Genomic DNA, 12,462 nt, shown 5'->3' with positions numbered 1-12,462 from the left:
TGCAGTAAAACTGCCCCCTTCACTGCCTCTTCTTGTTTCTTACAATTTTTTTTAATGCTGTGGAACTTTATAAGAAAGATGGTCTCTCCCTTCTGTTTGATCTTGGCAAACACCGTTGAGTTGTGTCACCTCGTTGGAGCTCTGTGTTACTAATTCCGCGGTAGGCAATGGGGATGCAGTTTCCTGCACGTGTAGAATACACAACCTGACTTCAGTAGCTCCATTCTTGGGACCAAAACCAACTGTGGTAAGCACTGTGAGCAACACAGCCTGAATTGCCTGGGGTGTGCCTGTAGAATACTTAGCTGAAACAGTGGTACAGGCATTTGTTGCCACAGGAGACTTCATGATATTGTTTATGAAGCTTTCTTTTCTTTTTAAACCCCACGTGTTCTAGAAGCAGCAGCAAGAGCCTGTGAGCTGATAGCTTGCTTGTGTTAGAGCTGTCTTGAGTCTTAATAACAATGGAAGGAAATGACATCTCTGTTCTTAATTGATAGGACCTTTGTAACTTCTCAAATGAGTGGTTGTTCAGTGAGTGTCAAATAATAGCTGTGAATTCTTCTGAGAACAGATGTATTTTTTTAATAAGACTTTTTAAGCTGAAAATAGCTAACTGAGTAACACTTGCTGGTAATTTTCTGTGAGGGGAAAAAACAAGCTTGTTGTGTGCTGCAGATTTAAAGAAAAAAAAGTGAATTGTGTCTTTTTTTTTTTTTTTGAATAAGTTCAGAGAATGACCATATTCTTTATCCTCTGGATCTGAGGCTCAGCTGGTCTGCTGAATTGCAGTTCTCTCCTGGGTTAGACTATCAATGGTCTTAGTGTGTGGACTCGTGCTTTCAGGTGGCTTGGCTCTGTTGTTGTATTTACTAGTTTTCTACTGGATGAATGTTTTCCAAAATATACTATTCTAGAAACTTTGTTCAAAGTGCAGCAAGCATAGGTGTTTCCTTTAGTCAGGTGCTTGTCTTAATGAAGTAAATGTGTATCTGGGTTGTATTAGGCTTCATATGGCTGAGACTGCCTGTCAGTACTGATAGTGTGCTTTGGCCATTTTTAAATATGGAAATGAGAAAAAGTGTTTTAGAGTTATCTTTCTGGGGTTGCCGTGTGACTGTCAGGGTGGAAGTATTTCGGGTACTCTGCACTCCCCATTGTGTGTATAATGCAGCTTTTCTTCAGTGAATGCGAAAAAGTGGGAAAACAACTTGCCAATCCTTCCTAAACAAAGTCCTTAAAATTGTCACAAAAATGAGCTGAGCAGTCTCAATGCAATTGTGTGCAGGTGTGTTAGACAAGCTTTACAGCACTATCACTTTCTTATATTTCTGGATTTTGGAATACGACCCGTGAGACCTGAAGGTAGTGCTGCCCCTTATTTCAGTGGTGGTGGATCCTTGTTGGAATGAGTCAGCAGTTACAGCAGCATGTCTGACCTGAGTTACTGCACACAATACACCTCCTTTTTGTGAAAACATACATAATCCTTCTGTGACAGCATTGTTCTTCATTATGTACCTGAGAACTTTGTTTTATTTCAAATATAATGTGGTATAAGTTAAGAAATAAGACCACCCAAAATTTCTGATAGATTGTTCCTTAAGCTTGAGCATAGTTGCTTCTAACTCACTATTACACTCACCTCGACTCTCTAGAAGATGGCTTCAAAGGGTAATATTAACACTCCATTGTTCTTATTCGGTCCTTAATCCTACTTTACATCTTCAGTCCTTCCTAGTATTTTGCAAAGATTTGCTGTACATCTTACAGGATTAAATACATAGCTCATCTTTTTAATATGGAAGTAGCAAATATCTTTGATTTATATCAAATGTGTATCAGATTTGCATTTTTGTCTCCATTTTAAAATGAGGCTTTTTGTGATACAGTGGTTTATCTTTTCTCTTTGCACACTCTGGCTTCTTAACTTACAGGTTACTTTGTCCCATAATGTCATCTTTTTCTCTTCTGTTTTTCCTATCTGTGTTAAAATTTCTTGTATTCTTTTTCTTCTGAATATTTTCATATACATGCACCTTTGCCCTTGTTTGGTTTTTCCATTCCAAGGTACGTAAGGATGTGGAAGGGTTTCTTAAATGTCTGTCCTGTGTTCCCTTCCATTCCTCTGTTAAGTTCCTACCACCTCTTGTGATACGTTCTTCTTTCTAAGAGAACAAGATTACAGTCCTTGTGTTTCTAGGTGCCTGAAGACTGGAGTCCTGTTTCTAGTGTGTTTAATTACCTGTTTTTTTGTTTTGTTTTTCTTGCAGTGAGACCAAACTTTGAAGAAGGTGGGACAGCAGCAACAGGGAGGAAGCATGAGTTTATACGCTCTGAGAGCGAGAACTGGCGCATCTTCAGGGAGGAGCAGAATGGGGAGGATGATGATGGAGGCTGGCGACTGGCTGGGTCACGCAGAGATGGTGAGAGGTGGCGTCCTCACAGCCCAGGTGAGAGGAGGTCCTGAGAAAAATGCAGCCATGGCTATAGGGAAAGGGGCAGCGGGTAAATGGGGGCCTGGAGAAAGTAGAGGAAAGGAAGAGGGCGTACTAAACTGTTCAGGTTATTGATCTCATTCTGGTTTTCAAAAGATGCTTGCAATGCTGAGAGGCATCCTTGAAAGATCTCAAAATAAATTGCTCAATCCATCCTGTGGTTAGTTACAAGGTGTCCCATCTCTTGCTAAATTTCAAGTATCTGTTTGGTGTTACTGTCCCTCTTGCGGGTTTGCTTGACTTCCGGCACTGAGTTGCTAGAGTTGCAGGAGAAATGCAAAGCAGGGCTGTGTCTGGAACTGGACTTTTTCTCTGCTACTTGGGAAAGCAGCTGCTAGTCAACCTCCTTTTGGAATCAAGATCCCATAATGTTTCTTCTGGTTATGCAAGGCATCTGGGGAACCAAGAGAGACCTGTGGCTCCTCTGCTGTTTCACCTTTGTAGGGAAACCAAGGGAGGCATGGGACACCTTCGTGGCTGAGGTGAACAATTGATTTCTATTTTTTTTTTAAATCATTTTAAAAAGTCACATTTGCTCCTGCAATGAGGTTATCACTGTTACAAACACCCCAAAAGACTTTCAGTACTGTAATGCAAGTAGTACTTCTGTTCCTAACTCTGTTCACAGCCATGTACTACTCTGCCCTCAAACAAATGTTAGTTTGTACTAAAATTAAGCAGAGGGCCCAAGGGTGAATTTACTATCAGATGCTTTCTATTTAGATCAGGGCTAAAGGGCAAATTTTGAAGGAAGTAATTTTCTTTTTCCCAGTGTTTGGTCAGATTGTTCATCAGACACTACTGCTTTGTTACATAGTTCAGATAACATAAAGCCAGCTAAGATAGTACCTCATGATGGTCAGATGCAGCGTGGTATCCAGGAGTGGAGTATTTTGAGAGTGCACGCCTGCATGCTTTAGCTTGAAGGGTGGTGCAGAGACTTTGAAGTTCAGAAGTTCATTTGTGTTTTGAACTCTTTTTTTGGAAGATGTTCTGAGGAAAGTTTTGAAGATTGGTCTTACTTCCTTCAGGGAATATTACCACTTATTTGAATTTTTGCTATAGTAGACAATTAATTTGTAATTTTAAGTTTTAAGAGGTATAATAACAAGCCAGTGGTAGAAATTCTGAGAATCTGCAGAGAAGTTGCTCGTTTTGACAGGAGACTGAGAAGACAGCTGTATTATACTGGTCTTGTAGTTTCCATCGGAACTGTATTTGAGTTTTCCTTTTAGCAGCTGCAGGAACATCAACGCAGTTTCAATTGCAGCCTTGCATTAAACAGTGAGTTTAATTCAAGTTGGCATGGCTTAGACGGCTTCTCTGTACTTACCCTGCTGTTAGGTAGTAGTGCTAATCATGCAGCTTGTCAGAAATAGACACGTCTTCATGGAGAACTATTGTCATTTGCTTAGCTGGACCTTCCTTTGACTTGGCTCTTCATATTCCCGACTGGACTGTGTGCTCTGTGATTATTTTTGTCATACTTTGGGATGAGAATAGTTTAGAGGAGCGCAGTGATTGTCATGACTGAGTTTATCATCTTTTCTTGTTAAGCAGAGAACCCTTAGATTTGCACAGACCACTGTTTATCCAGCTTTTGAATTCCTTCTGCTCTTTCAGCTGTGTTTACTGCAGGATGGCTGACCTAAATCTTTGTAGTTAGTGTTTTTTTGTTAGGCACAAAGGGTCAAAAGGATGGACTAAGGCTGCTTCGATGCAGTTGTGTCCTTATGCTTAATTTTTTTTAGATTCTGTAGCTTAATTGTACCTAAAGTTAACTGCCTTGACATACTTAAGAAAGCTATTTGTCTGTGCTGTTTAAACTGTTCTCTTCTTACACCTGATTTAAAGCGAGGACTCTTCTGAATATTGTCAGTAAAGAGAAGCAAGTCCAACCACATTATGAAGATAGACAAGCCCAACTGTCTCTGCTGCCTAATACACATGGATGTGAACGTGAATGTTTGTGCAGCATGGAAACAGCCTGGATTGTATTACCAGGCTTTTCCAGTGTGAGCTTATAGAATTGTTTTTTTTCTATCGCTGTGTATGCGCTAGGACTAGGAGTCTGACAGGAGCTGTTCTTTCCTTGTTTTCCACACTTGAAAAGCTGCTTTGCTGGTTTTTCTGGGAAAACGTGGTACTGCTCTTATCACAGATCTGAAAGAGGGCTGTTAGACTGGATTTACTATCTGTAAGAGGTTTGTGACCATAGCTTTAAAATCTGTTTTTATTTAATGATTTACAGTGATTTAATGATGCCAACCTAAAGTGCCCCTCCTTTGTGTTGTTGCAGTTCTTGCATTTATACGCTTGATTTTTTCAGGGCAAATCTTTTTTTATCAGATGATGTAAACTGCTTTTGATCTCAAAACTAACAAGTGCAGCGTTTGAGTACGTGGGTTTTTGTTATCATGTAACCCTTAGGGAATTCATGTCATCCGTTGCCTCAAATTTCTCTAGGATTTTTGGTTTTCCTTGAGCAGCTCTAAGGTCTTTTTTTCCCAAGAAGCATTTTAAGGAGCCCTTAGTCTTAATTTCATATAAAGCCTTCTTTTCTGGTTGCTGCTCTTTCTGATAGGAATTTCTCAAGATGGACCTGTAGGTTTTCTTTTTTCTGAAGGCAGTGCTTGAAATGGTAACTACTTGAGCTCTGTGGAGTGCTCACTCCAGCAGTGCATCTTCAGTGAGCCTTCATCTTGTATGTCTTTTGGGAAGTGCTTGATGAACAGGAAGCTGCTGCAGTGGGCTCAAGAAACGCTCAGAACATTTGAAAGCAAAGACAATAAGTGCAAGCTTACTGTTCTTTCTTTCCTTAATGACATTAAGCGCTCTGCCTCAGAACATGGATTTTAATTTTGCATATGAAAATATTAGTTATTTCCAGGACGTAACTCAAGAAAGCTATATGGCTGAAGAATTTACAGACACCTTCGCTGCAGAGAAGGCCTTTTATGTTCTCTTTATTAAAACGTGTTAAAATTCACAATAGTTGTAGAAGGCTGTTGTATTACATCTCCTGTACTTGTGAGACAAAGGTGTCTCACTGGTATTTTGGAGGTTTAATGTAGAAGCTTTTTTTGATAATCACTTCATAAACACTGATTTCCAGTGATTGAACAAATCTTGTGACAGTTTTTTTTCCCTCTACAAACGATCACAAACCACCATTTAAAAACACTAACAATTGAGATGTTTCATTTTTTGCTTTCTGGTAAAGATAGCTTCTGTTGGATGGAGAGCTTTGAAAGGCGTTTACAGTCTTTCTGCTCCCACTTTGTTTTCCTTGGCTGAAGGTTCTTTCCAGTTTAAATGGTTAGCACTATTGTAGTCAAAAGATTTTGTTAAATTTGGCTAAATGAAGGTGTCTTCTGAATATGAAAAATGAAATGAAAGCTGTGCTTGAATTTGGAAGCCTTTCCCTTTCAGTTACAAATTATCATTTGAATCCAATTACTAAAAATTACCATTCAAGAGGCTTAGTTCCTTCAAAGAAACTCAGTCGTCTGGTTTTTGTGAATGTACCTAAGCCTCTACGAGGGCAGAAGGTGGCTTGTTCAGGATGTGACTTCTGCAGTTGGCTGTCTAAAAGAACATAAGAGCTGAAATGTTTCTAAGTCAGTGATGGCTGGTAGAAGGAGACTGAATTCAATCAGTGTCTGGTATTGTTGGTTTGTCTCATTTTGGTCCTCTGGCATGTTTTAGCTACCTTTCTTAGCTTTGTGGTCTTTTAATGCCCGTAACACAGTTGATAAGGTGGGGATATACAAACAAAAATACACGGGAGTCTCCTCATTGGTAAGATGGTCCTTTTCTTTCAGTTGTCCTTTACAATGCTGCTTTATAGATGGATCGTGCCCCGTAGTGGTTTTCTGAATTTCTGTCACTGTCATCCTTTCCAAGCAAACTACTGCCCTCAGATCTGTCTTGTAAAGTTGCTTTCCCACCACCTTAGATGGCCCTCGTTCTACAGGCTGGCGAGAGCACATGGAACGGCGGCGGAGATTTGAGTTTGATTTCCGGGAGCGGGACGATGAGCGGGGCTATCGGCGGGTGCGCTGCGGGAGCGGCAGCATGGAGGATGACAGGGACAGCCTCCCCGAGTGGTGCCTAGAAGATGCGGAAGAAGAAATGGGAACGTTTGACTCTTCTGGAGCGTTTCTCTCTTTAAAGGTGAAAAGCTGTCTTTTGCCTTTTATGTGTTTTTTAACAAATGTCCCGTTATGTCAGGCGGGTTATGAGTGCTTGTTTACTTCTGTAGAAGGTGCAGAAGGAGCCAATTCCTGAGGAACAGGAGATGGACTTCCGACCTGTGGACGAAGGGGAGGAGAGATCTGACTCTGAAGGGAGCCACAGTGAAGATGCCAAAGATCATGAAAAGACTACCAAGAAGGAGGGGGAGAAAACAGATAGAATAGTGTCAGGTAAGCATCTGTTGTATGCTACAGTTTAGAGTTTCAGTTAATTCAGTTAAGTAGAATCATGCAATGTTACAGAAGCAGCAGAAGAAGCAGTCCAAACATCTTCACCGGCTACCAGGTCAGAGAGCCCACCGAAATCCCAGCTTCAAGACTCGCTGCAGACAAGCCTTTTTGAAAGGAAAGAGGAGTCTGTCCCAGAAAGAACAGAAAAAACAGAAGATAAAGAAAGTCGAACAGAGAATACACCGCCAGCCAAATTGTCCAACAGAGGAGAAGGTAATAAACTCAGTCAATTAATTAGACTTCCATTACCCATTGTGATCTTAGAAGCCCCCTTTAAAGATTGGATTATGGTGATGACAGCCTAGAACTTGGCAACTGGCCTATAAATAGAAATAAGATCAGTGGAAATGCAGTTCTGAATGCTTGCAGTATAGAGGTCTTCACATTGCAGTGCAGTTGTGAGCGAACTGCCCATGTGCCTTGTTGTGCTTGAGAAGATCTGTCTGGACAAATGTATGTAGCCAGGGAACAGATGTTGACCTGTGCACCATTAGAACTAAACTGCTTGTCCCTTCAAGTTTGTGGGTTTTGGGTGCCTGTGCCATAAAGAGTACCAGTGTGCAGTTGTGTACTGGAAGATCTGAAAATAATTTGGTGAAATCTTTGGACTGTTGAATATTTTCTACAGTAAGTTCCAATAAGTTGTTTTCTTTTATGTTAAAGATACTGAGCTGGTCTTAACACTTTTCCTTAGATTTGGCTCCTGCTACTCAACCTTTGCCACAGATATCTGCAGACACAGCTTCTCCTGCTCATCTTTCTCCTCCTGTTTCCAATTCAAATCCTGCCCTACGAACAGTTCAGACACCTGTAACAGCTGCTCCAGGCATGGGCAACGTTCCCACTGACCCGGATGATGAAGAGGGCCTCAAACACCTAGAGCAGGTAAAATTTTCAAATTCCTTTGTTGTTAATGATCAGGAGAGTGTAGGAATGTAGAATGCAAGAAATACTTGAAGCACATAAAAGGAAAAATGCAGCTAAAAGTTTACAGTCCACAGTATGTTCTGACACTACATTTCTTCCCTCTGTTATCTTAAAGAATAATTTGAGTATGCTAGTAGTTAATTGAGGAAAGTGTTACAAAGCTGCAATCCCAGTGCTGCTGTCTGCTATCAAGTAACTGTACCATTTGCACTGAGAAACCACAAAGTAGTATGCTCAGCATGTTTGTTTAAAAACTTTAGTTCTGCAAACTTTACAGAAGTTTAGTGACTACTGAGGTGTAGAGTCTATCTTATGATAGCTCTCATACCTGTTTTTTTCCTCGCCATGTTGGTAGTGAGGTCCCATACCATGAAGTGTGGGACCTCAGTAAGTAGTTTTAAGCTTTACTTAAGAATGCACACCATATTTGTTCATGTTTCTGACAAAAGGTAAACTGAGCTCAGAGGTTCTTGAGTTGCCTATAGTTCCACTCTTGAGCATTAAGTAATAAGTTTGTTATATGTAGCACAGTCAGCAAACAGCTAACATCTCTATTTTTTGATGATTCTGATGTCTTCTGCAGCAAGCAGAGAAAATGGTGGCCTATCTACAAGACAGTGCTGTTGATGATGAAAGACTAGCAGCAAAAATTCAAGAGCACAGAGCAAAAGGTTCTTCTATGCCGTTGTTCCATGAAGCCATGCAGAAGTGGTACTACAAAGATCCCCAAGGAGAAATTCAGGGTAGGTCTGTGCCCTTTACACTTCCTCTTTTGTTTCACAGAACTGTTAAAGACTTCATCACAAACTTACCACCAGCAAAATCTGATGCTTTTGTTTTTCCAAATGTGGCGGAAGGAATTTACTGCTACTGAAGTTGATTTTAAAAATCCATCCTTCTATCCATCACTGCCCCTATCAGCAAATTCAGTGTACAGGTCTATATTTTTTTTATGGCTGAAATTTGCCATTACTCCATGTTTCTTAAATTGAGGTTAGCTCAAACTAGTTTTTCTCCATGTCAGCAGTTATTCCAGTTTCCAGATAAGGGAAACAGAAAAATGTGATCATTCAACAGCTTCTTGAAAAATCACTGAAATCACTTTCCCAGTCTCAGCCCAAAGACCTTGAGTACTCAAAGGAGACTTTTTTCTCTAGAGCAGAGTAAAAATTTCCCCAAACCAGTTCTCTACACAGTCTCAGCTTTAATTGTACTTACAGCCAGCGCGTTGAGTTCCTATAATACCAACTGTTTCATGCTTGTGGCTGTCTTAAAAAAACCTGTCACTTAATTGCAAAAAACCTGATCACTTACGTTTGGAACAGCCCTTCCTATCGATACTTGCATGCTTGCTTTCAGAAAGTACTTCTGGTGTTGGGGCTCTGCTTTAGCAGCTACTGAAGTTCCTCTCAAAAATGCAGTCAGATAAGTTGCTTACTTGCTGTATTTCACTATGTAGTAACTTAAAATGTTGAGTATCATTGGCTTCCTCAGCTGTGGACTCTATACAGGATTTGCAGGTGTGTACTTGGCTCTGTGCCAGTCTCCTGCTTACACATATTACATGTCTTTAAACTTTGAGGACTGAAGGAAAAAAAATTGCAAGTGTTCAAGTTTTCTTGATTTGCTAAGTCCGCTTCAAACTGTTAGTTGCTGCTAGGTGTTCAGTTGCTGACTGGTTATCTAACAGCTTCTTGTTGGATCAAGTGCTTCCTTGAATATGACCTCCAGAATTGAATGCTCATGCAACTTTCTCTTGGGATACTGCTTGTGACCTCATATCCTCTAGGAAGAAAGGAAGAATTATCTTCAGAAGATGCTTCATATGGAGAATGCTAGACTTAACAAACATTTGTGCTTTTCAGAAAATATTCTTGCAACGCTCATTTGTAGTTCTTAGCTCTGCTAAAGAATCTGTTTTTCTTAAACTGGCTTCATCTCCAGTCAGGTGTGTTGAATTAGTATGTGGTTTCACTCCTTTGAAGGCAGTGACTGAAGTCTTAAGAAAAAGAAGTTGAATTGTAAGTTTTTAACACAGAAAGAAGAAATTGTTTTTACCATCTTTAAAAGCTTTACCATCTTTAAAAGCCTTATCTTGCAATCAGAGGTGTTTCTGCTCATTTGCTAAATTCAAAAAGCAAGACTTGTTTAAAATGTATGAATTCCTCCAAATTGAAGGGAAAGGTTGAAACTGGCTTAAGGTAGCTTAATTATCTGTGCACTGTGAGGGACGTCGTGCTTGTGATCTTAGCTATAGCAGATGCTGCTGAGATCTGGACTGGAAATTTAAACTGTCAACTCAATGCTGAGCCTTGAAGAGGTCAGCTTCACTAGAAGACAGAATATTCATTAGCTGGATTGAGCTCTACAGCACTGGAACTGCTCAGCTTTTGTCTCAGAGCTGGCATCTCCCTCCCTTGCACGGTGGAAGCCATCATGCACTTCTCAAATCTATTTGGAGGAGCATCATAACCATTGTAGGGATTCAGATATGCTCAAAGCTACAGTGTTAATGTATGTAAGTTGTCAATCCAGACAAGTGAATGAGAAGGACAGAAACCTCTGATGTGTTACTTTAACAGGCACCTGTGCTCTTTTGTTTCCAGTAAGCTCAACTTGAATTTCCTTCTCCTTTTCCCTTTGTGTGTTGGTTGATACCATTCCAGGTCCATTCAGTAATCAGGAGATGGCAGAGTGGTTCCAGGCTGGGTATTTCACTATGTCGCTGCTGGTTAAGAGAGCTTGTGATGAGACTTTCCAGCCACTTGGTGATATCATGAAAATGTGGGGCAGGGTTCCCTTCACTTCAGGTCCAGCACCACTTCCACATCTGGTAATTATGAGATGCTTACTATCTTCGGATATTCCTGTAACAAATGGAAATTTAATTATGTACATATCAAATACTCTGTCTTATAAATACAGGAATTCTGAGCACTGAAGTTGAACACTGTGTTAAAATACCTTTTTGAGATAAGGCAGTTTCAGTATGACAGTTTTGCTACAACTCTGACCATAAGGCTTAGTCCTGTTGTCCTGTGGTACACAGAAGTGCAGTATATTTCACGTTCACTGTACTATTCTCTGAGTATTGATCTTTGTGTTTTTCTATTTTTTTGACTCTTCTGTGCAGGCCAATCATTTCTGTAGCTTGCATTTGTAATATATTACTGTTGCTGTATGTTAGAATAATGTTTAATTCCTAACCATAGGGCGAGCTGGACCAAGAGCGTCTGACTCGACAGCAAGAGTTGGCTCTGATCCAAATGCAGCACCTCCAATATCAGCACCTTCTGATACAGTAAGACTACCAGTCCCAGCGGTCTTCCAGTGGCTGTGCTCTGCTCTGCATTTTTAATCATCTTTTTTATTGTTTCCTTGGGCAGTGGGGATGGTAGTGCTTCACCTCCAACAGCAGTGGCCTGCTTCTACTATAACAGAGGCCTCATAATCCTAATACAGGATTAGAGCAGAGAGTGGCTGCCAAAGGCATGCTTTTTGGAGTTGTGTATTTCATAGCTACTTCGATGGGACCTGCTACCATAGGTAGCCAGTAAGGTCTAACTGAATCCCAGCTAGCCTTGTAATGCAGTTTTGATGTGTTGGAGACAGGAGAAGCTTTCCCATCTTTTGAACTGGAAATGGAGAAAGCTGTAATATTATTTTGTCTGTTCAACTTCTTTGAAGATCAGCATAAGGTAACTGCTGGAGAAGTGCAGGTTATCTCTTTTTGCCAACTAGTCAGCTGCAGTTCACTTCTGGCCAATTCCAATTTGTTTTGTAGGAAGTTGGAGAAAAGAAAGTGATTGGGCTACTGTTAAAGGGCTCCTGACAGAATTATTATTTTCAGATACTGATTGTCTGCTAATGATTTGACAAGACAAGAAACCTGGCTGTGTACTAGGGAGTACCTTCAGGTACTAGGGAAGAGACTGATTCATATAGGTGGGCAGTCTTCAAAGCCAGATTAAAATATGTGTAGTCTGTATTTTGTAGGGAAGGGAAAGTAGGGCTGCATGCCCTAGAAACAAAGTGTTGGACACTGACAATCAGCTCAGGTAGGAGAAGGTGAAAAGAAGTCTGATTCTGTCCCTGTGTGCCAGGTTGTTGTATTCTTGTATTTTGATACTCTCTGAGGCTTCCACTCTGTGTTTTTTCTCAAGTAACTAGCATGTATGTTAGATAGTCAGTGGGCATTAGTCCTAGAGAATGTCCACAGCTTTTACAACATCATCTTAAATAGAAAAGCAAGTGAACAAGTACCAGAGATTCTCTGCTTCTCTTTTGTAGACAACAATATGCACAGGTTCTGGCTCAGCAGCAAAAGGCAGCCCTCTCATCCCAGCAGCAGCAGCAGCTTGCTATTCTCTTGCAACAGTTCCAGGCTCTGAAAATAAGGTGAGTTAGCCTAGACTTGAGCTGGATTCCATTCGTCTTATATTCTGACTTCATGTACAATGATTATAATCTTGTCTGTAGCCCAGTTTGCTCACATTTGAACATTCTGTGCTTTAAAGTTGGAGTCAATATGAGACAGTTGAAAGATGTGG

At 40.6% G+C, this 12,462-nt stretch overlaps 1 protein-coding gene across 1 annotated transcript in view; it reads left to right on the top strand.

The window, feature by feature from the left end:
* Positions 1 to 1,661: 1,661 nt before the first annotated feature.
* Positions 1,662 to 12,462, top strand: part of GIGYF2 (GRB10 interacting GYF protein 2) — a 28,277-nt gene continuing 17,476 nt past the window's right edge. Inside the window, exons 1-10 of the mRNA XM_031555081.1 lie at positions 1,662 to 1,674; positions 2,274 to 2,453; positions 6,475 to 6,674; positions 6,763 to 6,925; positions 6,998 to 7,198; positions 7,680 to 7,870; positions 8,496 to 8,655; positions 10,579 to 10,745; positions 11,125 to 11,213; positions 12,203 to 12,310. Of these exons, the coding sequence (XP_031410941.1) occupies positions 1,662 to 1,674; positions 2,274 to 2,453; positions 6,475 to 6,674; positions 6,763 to 6,925; positions 6,998 to 7,198; positions 7,680 to 7,870; positions 8,496 to 8,655; positions 10,579 to 10,745; positions 11,125 to 11,213; positions 12,203 to 12,310 (1,472 nt within the window). The remainder of the gene's footprint in view (positions 1,675 to 2,273; positions 2,454 to 6,474; positions 6,675 to 6,762; positions 6,926 to 6,997; positions 7,199 to 7,679; positions 7,871 to 8,495; positions 8,656 to 10,578; positions 10,746 to 11,124; positions 11,214 to 12,202; positions 12,311 to 12,462) is intronic.

The sequence above is a fragment of the Meleagris gallopavo genome, chromosome 11, assembly GCF_000146605.3.
Source record: "Meleagris gallopavo isolate NT-WF06-2002-E0010 breed Aviagen turkey brand Nicholas breeding stock chromosome 11, Turkey_5.1, whole genome shotgun sequence".
In the NCBI taxonomy this organism is placed as follows: Eukaryota; Metazoa; Chordata; class Aves; order Galliformes; family Phasianidae; genus Meleagris; species Meleagris gallopavo.
This window is presented reverse-complemented; position numbering and strand designations above follow the sequence as displayed.